General features: G+C 37.6%; 1 protein-coding gene across 1 annotated transcript in view; it reads left to right on the top strand.

Moving 5' to 3' along the window:
• The window catches only part of LOC138330427 (uncharacterized), a 79,828-nt gene extending 64,790 nt beyond the window's left edge, over nucleotides 1-15,038 (top strand). The window contains exons 12-16 of the mRNA XM_069278036.1: nucleotides 159-301; nucleotides 2,780-2,918; nucleotides 6,134-6,262; nucleotides 6,993-7,106; nucleotides 14,240-15,038. Of these exons, the coding sequence (XP_069134137.1) occupies nucleotides 159-301; nucleotides 2,780-2,918; nucleotides 6,134-6,262; nucleotides 6,993-7,106; nucleotides 14,240-14,335 (621 nt within the window). The 3' untranslated portion in view covers nucleotides 14,336-15,038. The remainder of the gene's footprint in view (nucleotides 1-158; nucleotides 302-2,779; nucleotides 2,919-6,133; nucleotides 6,263-6,992; nucleotides 7,107-14,239) is intronic.
• The last annotated feature ends 2,770 nt before the right edge of the window (nucleotides 15,039-17,808 follow it).

Genomic DNA, 17,808 nt, shown 5'->3' with positions numbered 1-17,808 from the left:
TGCTTTCAAACTAGTGGTGTGATATCATTTGCATGAGCTGTTTGAAACATCCAGATGGCCAGCATGGCCTCTGATTGGTGCATAATATTTCTCATGAAGATGTGGACATATAGGTAACAGACAACAGCCATTAAATAATGAACAACATCCATTTGTAGGTTAGTAAAAAGAAGAAGGAGAAGAAGAAAACAGAAAGTGAGAGGACAAGACGAAAATCTGGCTCTGATGCACCCGGAGCCAAAAGTAACAACTTCGAAAAACTGATCACCAAGTTGTCTGAAGTGTTCACTACTCTTAGCAGGTAGGTTACTATAGAAACAAGAAAACTGACCACAAAGTTGTCTGAAGTTTTCACTACTCTTAGCAGGTAGGTTACTATAGAAACAGGAAAACTGACTACCAAGTTGTCCAAAGTGTTCACAACACTTAGCAGGTAGGTTACTATTGAAACAAGAAAACTGACCACCAAGTTGTCTGAAGTGTTCACTACACTTAACAGGTAGGTTACTATAGAAACAAGAAAACTGACCACCAAGTTGTCTGAAGTGTTTGCTACTCTTAGCAGGTAGGTTATTATAGAAACATGAAAACTGACCACCAAGTTGTCTGAAGTGTTCACTACACTTAACAGGTAGGTTACTATAGAAACAAGAAAACTGACCACCAAGTTGTCTGAAGTGTTCACTACACTTAGCAGGTAGGTTACTATAGAAACAGGAAAACTGACCACCAAGTTGTCCAAAGTGTTCACTACTCTTAGCAGGTAGGTTACTATAGAAACAAGAAAACTGACCACCAAGTTGTCTGAAGTGTTTGCTACTCTTAGCAGGTAGGTTATTATAGAAACATGAAAACTGACCACCAAGTTGTCTGAAGTGTTTACTACACTTATCAGGTAGGTTACTATAGAAACAGGAAAACTGACCACTAAGTTGTCCAAAGTGTTCACTACACTTAGCAGGTAGGTTACTATAGAAACAAGAAAACTGACCACCAAGTTGTCTGAAGTGTTCACTACTCTTAGCAGGTAGGTTACTATAGAAACATGAAAACTGACCACCAAGTTGTCTGAAGTGTTCACTACACTTAGCAGGTAGGTTACTATAGAAACAGGAAAACTGACCACCAAGTTGTCCAAAGTGTTCACTACTCTTAGCAGGTAGGTTACTATAGAAACAAGAAAACTGACCACCAAGTTGTCTGAAGTGTTCACTACACTTAGCAGGTAGGTTACTATAGAAACATGAAAACTGACCACCAAGTTGTCCAAAGTGTTCACTACTCTTAGCAGGTAGGTTATTATAGAAACATGAAAACTGACCACCAAGTTGTCCAAAGTATTTACTACACTTAACAGGTAGGTTACTATAGAAACAGGAAAACTGACCACCAAGTTGTCTGAAGTGTTTACTACACTTATCAGGTAGGTTACTATAGAAACAGGAAAACTGACTACCAAGTTGTCTGAAGTGTTTACTACACTTATCAGGTAGGTTACTATAGAAACATGAAAACTGACCACCAAGTTGTCTGAAGTGTTTACTACACTTATCAGGTAGGTTACTATAGAAACAGGAAAACTGACCACTAAGTTGTCCAAAGTGTTCACTACTCTTAGCAGGTAGGTTACTATAGAAACAAGAAAACTGACCACCAAGTTGTCTGAAGTGTTCACTACACTTAGCAGGTAGGTTACTATAGAAACAGAAAAACTGACCACCAAGTTGTCCAAAGTGTTCACTACACTTAGCAGGTAGGTTACTATAGAAACAAGAAAACTGACCACCAAGTTGTCCAAAGTGTTCACTACACTTAGCAGGTAGGTTACTATAGAAACATGACAACTGACCACCAAGTTGTCCAAAGTGTTCACTACTCTTAGCAGGTAGGTTACTATAAAAACAGGAAAACTGACCACCAAGTTGTCCAAAGTATTTACTACACTTTCTATAGCAAGTAGGATACTATAGAAACATGAAAACTGACCACCAAGTTGTCCAAAGTGTTCACTACACTTAGCAGGTAGGTTACTATAGAAACAGGAAAACTGACCACCAAGTTGTCCAAAGTGTTCACTACACATAGCAGGTAGGTTACTATAGAAACAGGAAAACTGACCACCAAGTTGTCCAAAGTGTTCACTACACTTAGCAGGTAGGTTACTATAGAAACAAGAAAACTGACCACCAAGTTGTCCGAAGTGTTCACAACACTTAGCAGGTAGGTTACTATAGAATTATCTGTTTATCAATTGAGAGTATTCCGGATGTCACATCTTATACAGTTTAATAATTAGTCCGCTAAACCTGCCTATATCATTAGGCTTTTTTTTTTTTTTTTTCCCCGGCATTGCATGGACGATATATTAAAAATATGCCACTGACGTAGCGTAGGCCAAATCTGGCCTACGATTTCACATTTTTAAGAGGTACCGCGAGCTGACTATATATTAGGCAAAAAAAAAAAAGAAATTAAAAAAGCCTAATAATATAGGCAGGTTTAGCGGACTATTTAATAATATGATCAAACTTTATAATATAATCAAACTTTTTCTGAAATTGGGTAGTATTATATGGCCGGCTGATTCTTAAACCTTGTATATCATATATACACACACATATATATATATATCATATATGTATATATTATTTATAGAGAGAAAAAATATCTATAGAGCCAGATGCCTGTGGTATTACTGAATTTGGTATTAGAAATGATGTGTTTGCTAGATTGCTTATGTGAAGCAATGACTTTGACAATGTTATTTGTCCGTTATCAGGGACCGTATTATAGAGCTTATCACAGAGGTTAGAAACACAACCAAGGGACTCAGTGGTTTGAACATGAAACAGATCATCACCCTGGCACGCCAAGTCTTCATAGCAAATCGTCACTACTACCAGTCGGACCTCAAACAGGTATGTAGTCTAACATTGCTCCAACATACCGGGTAAACATTCTGCCGTGTTCCGTATAGTTTTTATGTTCAATACATGTATGTAATATGGCACAAAGAAATGTACTTATTTCATAACTAAGCATGTTTCACAAAGGAAAAACCATGTGATAAATTCCAAAGCAGTTTGTTATCATTTATGTTTACACACTCCAGTGCGTAAACACCTATAACTATGAAAGAGTCTTACAGTACTAAACCTAAGGAGATGAAAGGCCCAGATATATTTATTCATTACATTTTTAGGTCATCTGACCGAAGGTCAGGATGACCTATTGTCATCGTGTTTCGTCCGTCGTCGTGCACCGTCCGCCATCCGCCATGCGTCGTGCGTAAAACTATTTATATAAAAGCCTACTCCTTCTAAACCCTTGAGTGAATTACATCCATATTTAGTGTGAAACATCCTTGGGGAAGGACAATCATATTTTATATAAATGAGATAGGTCCGACCCCTAGGGGCAGAGGGGCGGGGCCCCAAAAGGGGAAATTTTCTTAATTTAAGCTTTTAAATCCTACTCCTCCTTCATCCATTAATGGATTTCATCCATATTTGGTGTGAAACAACATTGGGGAAGGACAATCATATTTTATATAAATGATTCAACTAAGGAGTTCCTTGTATTGTTTATATTAACCGTTAACCAATACTTTATACTGTGACTTTGTTGTTTTGTGCCATGAGTCAGATGACCGTTAAGGCCCATGGGCCTCTTGTTACTGTATGATATAAGGTTTTACATAACAGTGATATACATATATTTACATTTTCAATGCAGTCCCACTATGTAACCTTACCAAACGCAGTTAGCAGTCATATAGACAGTGGAACTTTTGCCCTTTTTATAGTGCTATATCACTGAAGCATGCCGCCGAAGACAACACCGCATACATGGGAGGCCGTCCTTACATGACCATAGCTGTTAATAGGACGTTAATTAATCAAACAAACAAACAATCATATAGACAATGAACTTCCAAGTGCTTATTATGACGTCATTATCATTGTGCCAGAGATCGCAGAAGACGGTGATTCAAATGGCTGTTCTATCCATGACGATAACGAATGATTATTTCATTATAGATGCAAAATTCATTGGGATTTCATCATGAAATTGTAACCAAATGTAAATATAAGCATTGAATGTCTTTCAGTTGCCTAGCGCGCTTCATGGAATTTGCCTCTGTCCAGTTTGCATTCATATTGGCTATGAATGCCAACTGAAAGACGTTCAATGCTTAAATGTACTTTACTCCAGTGAAAATATCAATTTTTAGCCCACCATCATCAGATGGTGGGCTATTCAAATCGCCCTGCGTCCGTGGTCCGTCGTTCGTCGTCCGTCGTCCGTCCGTAAACAATGCTTGTTATCACTATTTCTTAAAAACAGCTGCAAGGATTTTGTTCAAACTTCACATGGAGGGTCCCCTTGGTCCATATTTGTGCCATACATATTTTGAGGCTGATCGGAAAAACAAGATGGCCGCCAGGCAGCCATCTTTGATTTTGGCAGTTGAAGTTTGTTATCGATATTTCTTGAGAACTACTGAAGGGATTTTGTTCAAACTTCACATGGAGGTTACCCTTGGTCCCTAGTTGTGCCATACAGATTTTGAGGCTGATAGGAAAAACAAGATGGCCGCCAGGCAGCCATCTTTGATTTTGGCAGTTGAAGTTTGTTATCGATATTTCTTGAGAACTACTGAAGGGATTTTGTTCAAACTTCACATGGAGGGTACCCTTGGTCCCTAGTTGTGCCATACAGATTTTGCGGCTGATCGGAAAAACAAGATGGCCGCCAGGCAGCCATCTTTGATTTTGGCAGTTGAAGATTGTTATCGATATTTCTTGAGAACTACTGAAGGAATTTTGTTCAAACTTCACATGGAGGTTACCCTTGGTCCCTATTTGTGCCATACAGATTTTGAGGCTGATAGGAAAAACAAGATGGCCACCAGGCGGCTATCTTGGATTTTGATAGTTAAGGTTTGATATCCCCATTTCTCAAAAAGTGCTGAAGGGATAAGGTTTGATATCCCCATTTCTCAAAAAGTGCTGAAGGGATATTTCTCAAATTTAATATGTAGGTTCCCCTAGGGCCCTTGTTGTGCATATTGCATTCTTGGACCAATCGGTGAACAAGATGGCCGCCAGGCCGCCATCTTGGATTTCGATAGTTAAAGTTTGTTATAGCTATTTCTCTGATAGTACTGAAGGGATCTGTCTCAAATTTCATATGTAGGTTCCCCTAGGGACCTAGTTGTGCATATTGCATTTTGGGACCGATCGGTTAACAAGATGGCCGCCAGGCAGCCATCTTGGATTTTGTTATTCAAAGTTTGTTATCGCTATTTCTCAGAAAGTACTGAAGGGATCTGTCTCAAAATTCATATGTAGGTTCCCCTAATGCCATAGCTGTACATATTGTGATTTGGGACCGATCGGTCAACAAAATTGCTGCCAGGCAGCCATCTTGGATTTTTATATTCAAAGTTTGTTATCGCTATTTCTCAGAAATTATTGAATGGATCTTTCTCAAATTTCACATGTAGGTTCCCCTAGGGCCCTAGTTGTGCATATTGTGATTTGGGACCGATTGATCAACAAGATGGCCGCCAAGGAGTCATCTTGGATTTTGATAGTTGAAGTTTGTTACCGCTATTTCTCAAAAGGTACTGAAGCGATCTGTCTCAAATTTTATATGTAGTATGTTTGAAAAAGTTTAAAAAGTAGAGAAAAGATCCATCTTTCCTTTGTCAGATATAGATCATTCTTTTAAAGGGGGCCAAGATCCCTCTGGGATCTCTTGTTATATTTTATCACTCGCTTTTGACCAATCGTAATGCAGCATGACAGTTTTACCTTATTACCTAGTAGATTGTGCGCAAAAATGTCTTCATGTTTTTTGTACAGAAATATGATGCTGTGATCACAAAAATACAACGTAATAATGACATGGGTATATAGAAAATAGTAAGAAATAGAAGATTTTTGTTTCTTGATGAATACTAGTAATATTGTATTTTACACTAGTAACACACTAGTAAAAAATATCAAAATTTTAACCTCATTCGGTGAAGAATCACTATGTTCAATACACTGAAATCTATATATTGAAACATGTCTATTATTTACTGGAATGCTTGCTGTAAGGTATTCTCTTCCTTGTTTGACAGAAGAAATCCCCCAGTCCTTACTCCCAGAAAAGCCAGAGGTTGTCTCCCCTCCCTATCGTGGGTATGACTGCTGTGCCGGGACCAGGAAAGACATATAACTTCAAGCCATTGTCTATGAGTGTCATCCAGGTAGGTTTGCTGGTAAATCAGTACAGAACTGGTCATCTAGTGAGATGATAATTCTGTAGTGGACAGGACTGGTCATAGAGTGAGATGATTGTTCTGTAGTGGACAGGACTGGTCATCTAGTGAGATAATTGTTCTGTAGTGGACAGGACTGGTCATAGAGTGAGATGATTGTTCTGTAGTGGACAGGACTGGTCATCTAGTGAAATGATTGTTCTGTAGTGGACAGGACTGGTCATCTTGTGAGATGATCGTTCTGTAGTGGACAGGACTGGTCATCTAATGAGATGATCGTTCAGGAGTGGACAGGACTGGTCATCTAGTGAGATGATCGTTCTGTGGTGGACAGGACTTGTCATAGAGTGAGACTATCATTTGATGATTGAAGTTTGATAGTGCTATATATCTCAGAAAGTACTGAAAGGATCTTTCTCAAATTTCATATGTAGTAAAATGTAGTAAAAGTTTGAAAAGCAGAGAAAAGATTCTCTTTCCATTGTCAGACATAGATCATTCTTTGTTGGGTGCCAAGATTCCTCAGGGATCTCTAGTTAAAAGATCTTTAAGGTAAATTTTTACTGTATTTGACATCTTTACTGTATTTGACAGTTATGAAAAGTTGATTGACATGAATCTTTACTGTATTTGACAGTTATTAAAAGTTGACAAATGTGAATCTTTACGGTATTTCACAATTATCAAAAGTTGATTAACGTGAATCTGTTTTTGACAGACCAAGGAGATTCCGTCGATGGATGATGAAGAGGATATCTGTGTGATTTGTCATGATGCCCTTCTCATGGAAGAGACTAAGACGCTCGAGTGTGGCCATGTCTTCCACTCCGCTGTAAGTATCGGGTCACCTGAGTCAGGATCACCTATAGGGCCAAAAAAAAAATGTTTGTTTATCACATGAGCCCAAAATAATAGGGTAGGTAGGTCGGATATTTTTTTTATTTTTTTTTTTTAAATATTTCATATAATTTTCATGTCATAGATTTATTGCCTATGTATGTACTTGCATGATATTTTCAAATGTGCTTTAAAAAGAAAGTCTATATTGTTCACCATGCTTTAACATAATGCTATATATTGTCTCTTTCTCTTTTACAAATAATTGTCTTTTAATTTTTCTTTTTTTTCTTGTGTCAATTTTGCAATACTATCTTTAATAATGGAAAATCTTCCCTTTTCATTGTAAATATACAGAATAATCTACATGCAGAAGAAATTTTGTCAAATACATTCTGCATATTGTCAAAGAAGTTTGAAATTTAATAAATATGGACACTAACTTTGGATTGAAACAAAATATTTAATTTACAAGCGATATTTAACCCAAAACAAAACATCAATACTTAGCGCTGTCACTCACCGGCACCGCAGTACTGACACAACACGCTAGTCATACCATGCTGAAAGTGGGCCACATGCCAAAAATACCCACTGACAGGACCTAGAATATTGTGCCTGAGGTGTTCATTAATTGGTGATTGCCATTCATAATCCAATTGTAATGTCTTGTTGAGGTTTTGCGTCTGTACCATGGTTAGTTTGCCTGCAGCCGGCTCACCTGTCATGGCCGCCATGTTTCGGGTGGTTCGATTGCAATGTCCCAAAAGTTGAGGGACTTAGGTTGGAGGACCTTAAACAGACATTTTTTTTGGCCTAGTCATCATGCTTTGTCCGTCCACATGCGTTTGGCTCTATAGACATTTTTCTCTTTATATATGTAATACTGTGTGAAGGTCTATAACAATAGAATTGGGTAGTGTTATATGACCAGCAGAGTTATAGACCTTCACACAGTATTACATATACACATATAAAGAGAAAAATGTCTATAGAGCCAAACGCCTGTGGTCCATCGTCATGCGTTGTGCACCGTCCATCATGCACTGTGCACCTATCATTCAAATAACTTCTGATATTGGGCCTCTTTCATGTTGGGATGGAGGCCTTAAATTTGACTTTCATTCAAGGTCTCGGGTAAAAATGGCTTAAATCGTTAAACAACTTCTTGCCAATAACTAAGAGTCCTGGAGACCTGATAGTAGACTTTTAGCACGCTGGGATGGGATGAAGGACTACAAAGATTGTTCAAATGAATAACTTTGACTTTCATTCAAGGTCACAGGGACTATGCTAAAATCTTATAAATAAATGACTTCTTACCAATGACTAAGAGGCTTAGAGATCTGATATTGGATCTGTAGCATATCAGGATGAAGGGCTACAAAGTTTGTGCTTATGAATTACCTTGACCTTCATTTAAGGTCACAAGGGTCCAATAGGTTAAAATCTTGTAACAAATTCTCAGTACAGAGGACTCCACATAATCGAATAATGGTTATTTGAATATTTCGGTTATTTGCATAAAATTCTGCAGTCCCGATTTTTTCCTTCTTTATCTTTGTTTTTCAACTCCGTGTATTTGAATAGACTTTTACATGACCTGGTTATTTGAATAAAATATTTGGGAAATTCTAAAAATAAAATCAAATATTTTTCAATTTTGCAATATATTTTCAGCGAAATTCGCCGATATATGTTTCAAGATACTTCACTTTTACTAGAAATCATCATAGTGACAGATTAACGTTACCGTATGGCTTGTTATTTTATGCATAAATCTGCAAAGGTATTCGACGCTGTTATGATTTACATCAGCAGCTGTAGATCATTACTTTAGTATAATCACTGACTCAAACATCTAATTAAAGCATTTGTACTTTCAAATATGTTTATTTATTAATGTAACGTACCTTAGTTCGCGATCGGTTGGAGAAAGTCGGCATAAAATGACTACCGCAAGTTTCGTATGTAGGATACAAAAGATACTTGCTACGTTGTTTCATTGCTATATGCATTAATTTATGAAATGTTATCAAGCTATTCGCCGTATCGATCAACAATACAGGAAGAATTCTCAAAACACATTTAGGTCCAGTGAACGCATGGCTTCATCACCTGCCACCATTTTCGAATTCATACACGTGTCAAAACAACACTGCTAGTTGATCAGCACTTTGAAGTTTAATCACGATCGTAAGTTCATTTTGCCAGACAAATGTACGTAAATTATTTTATTATTCAGGTTCAGAATTGCAGACACAAATTCAATCCTGTTTAGTTATTGCATTTGATATCGATCGTTTAGCTGTTTCTCAAAGATTCACGTGTCGATCTAACGTACATAAACAAGAATCTAATATTGGAATATTTTTAGCCCACCATCATCAGATGGTGGGCTATTCAAATCGCCTTTCGTCCGTCGTCCGTCCGTCCGTCCGTCCGTCCGTTTCTGTCCGTCTGTCCGTCCGTCCGTCCGTCCGTCCGTCCGTTAACAATTCTTGTTACCGCTAATTCTCAAAAAGTGCTGAAGGGATCTTTCTCAAATTTCATATACAGGTTCCCCTAGGACCCTAGTTGTGCATATTGCATTTTCGGACCGATCGGATAACAAGATGGCCGACATGCGGCCATCTTGGATTTTGATAGTTAAAGTTTGTTACCACTATTTCTCAAAAAGTGCTGAAGGAATCTTTCTCAAATTTCATATACAGGTTCCCCTAGGACTCTAGTTGTGCATATTGCATTTTGGGACCGATCGGTCAACAAGATGGCCGACAGGCGGCCATCTTGGATTTTGATAGTTTAAGTTTGTTACCGCTATTTCTCAAAAAGTACTGAAGGGATCTCTCTCAAATTTCATATATAGGTTCCCCTAGGGCCCTAGTTGTGCATGTTGCATTTTGGGACCGATCGGTCAACAAGATGGCTGACAGGCGGCCATCTTGGATTTTAATAGTTAAAGTTTTTACCGCTATTTCTAAAAAAGTACTGAAGGTATCTTTCTCAAATTTTATATATAGGTTCCCCTAGGGCCACTTGTTGTGTATGTTGCATTTTGGGACCGATCGGTAAATAAGATGGCTGACAGGCGGCCATCTTGGATTTTGATAGTTAAAGTTTGTTACCACTATTTCTCAAAAGTACTGAAGGGATCTTTCTCAAATTTCATATGTAGGTTTCCCTAGGACCCTACTTGTGCATATTGTATTTTGGGACCGATCGATAAAGAAGATGACCGACCGACCGCTATCTTACAAGATGACCGACCGACAGCCATCTTGGATTTTGATAGTTAAAGTTTGTTATCGCTATTTCTCAGAAAGTACTGAAGGGATTTTTAATTCCATGCATAGTTTCCCCTTGTATCCTAGTTGTGCATAGTACCTTTAAGGACTGATCCATAATGCCTTTCGGGACAGATCGGTAAACAAGATGGCCAACCGGTCTCCATCTTAGATTTCATTGTTGAAGTTTGTTACCACTATTTCTGAGAAAGAACTATAGCGATCTGTCTCAAATTTTATACCTAGTGTGTTTGAAAAAGTTTGAAAAGCAGGGAATAGATCCCTCTTTCCATTGTCAGACATAGATCAGATCATTCTTTGGTGGGCGCCAAGATCCCTCTGGGATCTCTTGTTGTTATTAAACAATTAAAATTGATTTACAACTTCGAAAATAATTACTTGTTGTTTGTTTTAAGTGTAAATAATTTACGTATTTATCAAGTAAACGAAACAATATCTGTTTGCCTGTTCACATACATATGTGTGGGGTCAAACGGAGATGCAAAATGCCATCTCCGCCTATTCAAATACTCCGGTTATTTGAATATTTTCTTCTGGAAAATGACTTATTCAAATAAGCGGAATCCTCTGTATTAAGTTAAGGGCCTAAAGTAAGATAATCAAAAATTACACCTGTAGCATGCTGGATGAAATTTCAATAATCACAAATACTCCTATTATACAATTTAAGATACACTGAACTTGAAACAAAGACAACATTTGAGATACACTGAACTTGAAACAAAGACAACATTTGAGAAATGAAATTCAACTGCTGAACTTGGGGCAAAACATGCAGATTTGTGGAATTGCACTTTAACTCCTAAATGTAACATTTTTTCTTATTCAGTATTCCAACTATGTTCAGATGACATTAGATATTGAATACATAGGTATCAATAGGACGTCCCATAACATATTTGCATGATATAATCTACAACCGCCATTTGCAAGACAACGTCAAAAAGGACTCAATGTTTATGTTTTTGTTATGTCGAATTCGATCAAAGAAGCTCTCCGTGTACCTACTATATATACTAGTGAGCTGAGTGACATGGTTATTTGGTGACAGAAATATGTACTGAACCCTGTGGACTTATTCAATAGAAATGTACATTTTGTTTTGCACGTTTTGCTAAAATTTACTAGCAACACAATTTAAGACTCAACAGTAATGTTGGTCTGATGCATACATACTTTTTATCCACTTTTACGTTCCAGGACGACAGCTGAGTTTCATCTGTCAATTATGACAGTCAGTGCGCCCCTTTTAACAGATATGTCCCTAATGTTTCAGTATGCTCAGTCAGTACGCCCCTTTTAACAGATATATCCCTAATGCTTCAGTATGCTCAGTCAGTGCGCCCCTTTTAACAGATATATCCCTAATGTTTCAGTATGCTCAGTCAGTACGCCCCTTTTAACAGATATATCCCTAATGTTTCAGTATGCTCAGTCAGTACGCCCCTTTTAACAGATATATCCCTAATGCTTCAGTATGCTCAGTCAGTACGCCCCTTTTAACAGATATGTCCCTAATGTTTCAGTATGCTCAGTCAGTACGCCCCTTTTAACAGATATGTCCCTAATGCTTCAGTATGCTCAGTCAGTACGCCCCTTTTAACAGATATATCCCTAATGCTTCAGTATGCTCAGTCAGTGCGCCCCTTTAACAGATATGTCCCTAATGTTTCAGTATGCTGAGTCAGTGCGCCCCTTTTAAGATATATATCCCTAATGCTTCAGTATGCTCAGTCAGTGCGCCCCTTTTAACAGATATATCCCTAATGTTTCAGTATGCTCAGTCAGTGCGCCCCTTTTAACAGATATGTCCCTAATGTTTCAGTATGCCACATCCCTAATATGTTTCAGTATGCTCAGTCAGTACGCCCCTTTTAACAGATATATCCCTAATGCTTCAGTATGCTCAGTCAGTGCGCCCCATTTAACAGAAATGTCCCTAATGTTTCAGTATGCTCAGTCAGTACGCCCCTTCAACAGATATATCCCTAATGTTTCAGTATGCTCAGTCAGTACGCTCCGTTAGTACGCCCCTTTTAACAGATATGTCCCTAATGTTTCAGTATGCTCAGTCAGTACGCCCTTTAACAGATATGTCCCTAATATTTCAGTATGCTCAGTCAGTACGCCCCGTTTCACAGATATATTCCTAATGTTTCAGTATCCTCAGTCAGTACGCCCCGTTTAACAGATATGTCCCTAATGTTTCAGTATCCTCAGTCAGTACGCCCCTTTTAACAGATATGTCCCTAATGTTTCAGTATGCTCAGTCAGTGCGCCCCTTTTAACAGATATATCCCTAAGGTTTCAGTATGCTCAGTCAGTACACCCCTTTTAACAGATATGTCCCTAATGTTTCAGTATGCTCAGTCAGTACGCCCCTTTAAACAGATATGTCCCTAATGTTTCAGTATGCTCAGTCAAAACGCCCCGTTTAACAGATATGTCCCTAATGTTTCAGTATGCTCAGTCAGTACGCCCCTTTTAACAGATATGTCCTTAATGTTTCAGTATGCTCAGTCAGTACGCCCCTTTTAACAGATATGTCCCTAATGTTTCAGTATGCTCAGTCAGAACGCCCCATTTAACAGAAATGTCCCTAATGTTTCAGTATGCTCAGTCAGTACGCCCTTTTAACATATATATCCCTAATGCTTCAGTATGCTCAGTCAGTACGCCCCTTTTAACATATATATCCCTAATGCTTCAGTATGCTCAGTCAGTACGCCCCTTTTAACAGATATATCCCTAATGTTTCAGTATGCTCAGTCAGTACGCCCCTTTTAACAGATATATCCCTAATGTTTCAGTATGCTCAGTCAGTGCGCCCCTTTTAACAGATATGTCCCTAATGTTTCAGTATGCTCAGTCAGTACGCCCCTTCAAACAGATATATCCCTAATGTTTCAGTATGCTCAGTTTGTACGCTCCATCAGTACGCCCCCTTTTAACAGATATGTCCCTAATGTTTCAGTATGCTCAGTCAGTACGCCCCTTTTAACAGATATATCCCTAATGTTTCAGTATGCTCAGTCAGTACGCCCCGTTTCACAGATATATCCCTAATGTTTCAGTATGCTCAGTCAGTACGCCCCTTTAACAGATATGTCCCTAATATTTCAGTATGCTCAGTCAGTACGCCCCGTTTCACAGATATATCCCTAATGTTTCAGTATGCTCAGTCAGTACACCCCTTTTAACAGATATGTCCCTAATGTTTCAGTATGCTCAGTCAGTACGCTCCTTTTAACAGATATGTCCCTAATGTTTCAGTATGCTCAGTCAGAACGTCCCGTTTAACAGATATGTCCCTAATGTTTCAGTATGCTCAGTCAGTACGCCCCTTTTAACAGATATGTCCCTAATGTTCAGTATGCTCAGTCAGAACGCCCCGTTTAACAGATATATCCCTAATGTTTCAGTATGTTCAGTCAGTACGCCCCTTTTAACAGATATATCCCTAATGTTTCAGTATGCTCAGTCAGTACGCCCCTTTTAACAGATATGTCCCTAATGCTTCAGTATGCTCAGTCAGTACGCCCCGTTTAACAGATATATCCCTAATGTTTCAGTATGCTCAGTCAGTGCGCCCCTTTTAACAGATATGTCCCTAATGTTTCAGTATGCTCAGTCAGTACGCCCCTTTTAACAGATATATTCCTAATGTTTTAGTATGCTCAGTCAGTACGCTCCTTTTAACAGATATGTCCCTAATGTTTTAGTATGCTCAGTCAGTACGCCCCTTTTAACAGATATGTCCCTAATGTTTCAGTATGCTTTCTTTTGTGTGTGAAGTAATTCTTTGTTTCCTTTCCTTCAGTGTATCAAACAGTGGGTGTTTGGCCAGGAGAGGACCTGTCCAAACTGTCGACGCCTGGCTCTATTTCCGGAGGAGTTTCCGCGCCTCGGCAAGTGACCAAATCTTTGGTGATATTTTACAACACCGGAACTCCAAGTGTTTTCTGAAGGTTCTCCCAGTCGGAGGAAGACTATAAAAATGATTGTATCCTAATTGCAGTCAGACTTCGTGCAATTAAAACAAATATTGTGTGGGTGATGGAAGTTTAACTTAAACTTCACCTCTTTTGGTACATTGGTATTTGTTGTACAGAATCTCTATTGTTTTTGTGTCAAAAGAAGAACTTATGTCTCCTTTAATGATATTTTATTTTTGTATTTTGCATTGGCCTGAGAAGATAAAGTATGGAACATTCATTAATACTATGAGGAAATGCTTGATATTTTGTAATTTTATTTTTGTGTTTTAGACAAGTGTAAAGGTGTCTTTGTGCAGAAAAAGTGACAAAGTTCAGTAATTGTTAGCTACAACAGAATTCCATTTATGCCTGAACCTCAGTATTTTGAACTCTGAGAATATGTATGGGAAGTATTTTGTGCTCCTATACTTATTTGTGGTGCTGCTGATATCAGGGTTATGATGGGGGGATACTATATAAATAAGTTGATGCACCTAAATATTGTATATTTGAATATTTTGGTACAGCAGACTTTAACAATGGGGCCAAATACAATAGGATTGTGATCTGATACCTGATCCAATATCAGTAACTTAACTGTTTTCATTCCATTATAACGGATTATTATCTGAAACAACTTGTGATGCTGAAACAACTTGTGATGCTTCTACACAAGTATGGTGGATTAGTTTTCACCGTTCAAAGAGGTACACCGTACAGTCTAACGGTATTCCACATTACGTAAAGAAGATTTAAAAATATTTATTTCAGGAGAATCCAGTCAGTTATAAATCATCAGAATTGTGATAGAAAAGGAGGAGATGTTTAATCTAAAATTTAGCTGAATACAATATTTAATTTAGGTTCAGAGATGAAAACAAACTTTAATCCCAGAAACTGGGGTGTGTGAGGGGCTACTAACAATTCTAAGTATTGTTCAGAATGGTGTACTTGATATACAGTGAAACCTGCCTTAGTGACCACCTCTGTAGAAAGACCATCTGCTTAATAAGACCGTTTTTCTAGGGTACAAATGACCAATTTTAACACAATTCAACCTGTGTATAAAGTCCACCTGGCTATAAAGTTCCTTTGTCCGTAGCTCCGCCTTAGACAGGTTTGACTGTAACACTAAATTAATAAATACTCTCTATAAAATTCATTAAATAATAACAAGAGATATTAAATCTTTTCATTATAATATCGGGACAAAAACGCAATAAAATATTTCCAGTCGCGAGAGTTTTCTTCGGTCGGTCGAAAAGGGGAAACAAACAATATTTTATTCCTGATGTTTTATGTGTACAAGTTGTATTATATCTGTCAATTCTGTCAGTAAGTTCCACAATCTGTTTAAGACTAAATCATGTCATGATAATCAATTTACAATCATGTTGATAATCGACGAGGTGTTCTGTAAATTATAGTTACAAAGCGTGGCGTTAAAAACTTGGGCGTTCTAATTTTGTTGCAATTTCACTGTCTCAAAAATGGTTTAATTATGTTCTTGTACATGTATCTGAATTTATAAGCCTATGTTTAATACATGTTCCTAATATCAGATGTGTTTTTACCTACAATTGTGTTTTGATATAAAAACCTAGCATATACTTCCACAAACTTGAGATTTATACCAAATGTTGTGTCAGAACTTTTAATGTTGTGTCAGAACTGTACTTCCACAAACTTGAGATTTATACCAAATGTTGTGTTTAGTCTCAGAACTGTACTTCCACCAACTTCGCTAGCCAAGGGTATTAAGTCCAATTCTCTTCCTACTACTCTTAGCATATCTCGCTTCAGAACAGGTGTTTTTGCTTTCAGATACTGATTGGATGCGGCTAGATTTAGGCGACCAATGAAAACAGAGCTTTGATATGTCAACAAAACTGAACTGAAGCGATAGTATAGTGACCTACATTTGTATAATGAGGCATCAGGCATGTCATGCCTGTCAACATCAACTCCTAGCGAAGTTATATTACTATCTATTTAATCAATTAGATGTTTTATACCAGCTGAATGAACATCTGAGAGGTTGCTCTCCAAACAGATCGGAAAGTACGTGTGTGGTTTATGTTTCACAAATTAAACAATTAAAAGATATACTTCGATCTCGTTACAAAATTGGACATTGCAGAACTTCTGCATGAAACACAAAAACTGGTGTCCAAATTTACTAATAAACAAATGACTCAAACACATATTCATCTTTGGTATTTTGAATCTGTCGCAAACAACACACGTGTTTCATAGGGCACTGCAATTTTTTCAACCATGCAACAATGATACAAGCTTTTTGATTGGTTGCTTATTACGTAAATGGAAGAGGCGCAACTGCGGTGATCCAGCAGGTGGTGCGGTGCGGGACCACCCGTTCTGAAGTGAGATATGCCAAGTGTAGTAGAAAGAGAATCAGTCTAATACCCTTAGCTAGCGAAGTTGTACTTCCACAAACTTGAGATTTATACCAAATGTTGTGTTCAGTCAGAACTGTAATTCCACAAACTTGAGATTTATACCGAATGTTGTGTTCAGTCAGAACTGTAATTCCACAAACTTGAGATTTATACCGAATGTTGTGTTCAGTCAGAACTGTAATTCCACAAATTTGAGAATAATACCAAATGTTGTGTTCAGTCAGAACTGTACTTCCACAAACTTGAGATTTATACCAAATGTTGTGTTCAGTCAGAACTGTACTTCCACAAACTTGAGATTTATACCAAATGTTGTGTTCAGTCAGAACTGTACTTCCACAAACTTAAAATTTATACCAAATGTTGTGTTTAGTTAGAACTGTACTTCCACAAAAACTGTACTTCCACAAACTTCAGATTTATAACAAATGTTGTGTTCAGTCAGAACTGTACTTCCACAAAGGAGTTATATCATAAATGTTGTTTCCAGTCAGTATTGTTTTATAATCCAAATTTTGAGTAATGGTAAAGTAAGATGTTGCTTAATTAGGGCACTGCATCAAGATGGCCTATATATGTATACAGGGTACACTATATGTATAATGGCCTATATATATGTATACAGGGTACACTATATGTATAATGGCCTATATATATGTATACAGGGTACACTATATGTATAATGGCCTATATATATGTATACAGGGTACACTATATGTATAATGGCCTATATATGTATACAGGGTACACTATATGTATAATGGCCTATATATGTATACAGGGTACACTATATGTATAATGGCCTATATATGTATACAGGGTACACTATATGTATAATGGCCTATATATGTGTACAGGGTACACTATATGTATAATGGCCTATATATGTGTACAGGGTACACTATATGTATAAATGGCCTATATATGTATACAGGGTACACTATATGTATAATGGCCTATATATGTGTACAGGGTACACTATATGTATAATG

The sequence above is a fragment of the Argopecten irradians genome, chromosome 8 (genome assembly GCF_041381155.1).
Source record: "Argopecten irradians isolate NY chromosome 8, Ai_NY, whole genome shotgun sequence".
NCBI lineage: Eukaryota > Metazoa > Mollusca > Bivalvia > Pectinida > Pectinidae > Argopecten > Argopecten irradians.
The sequence above is the reverse complement of the archived record's forward strand: the minus strand, read 5'-3'. Positions and strand labels throughout refer to the sequence as shown.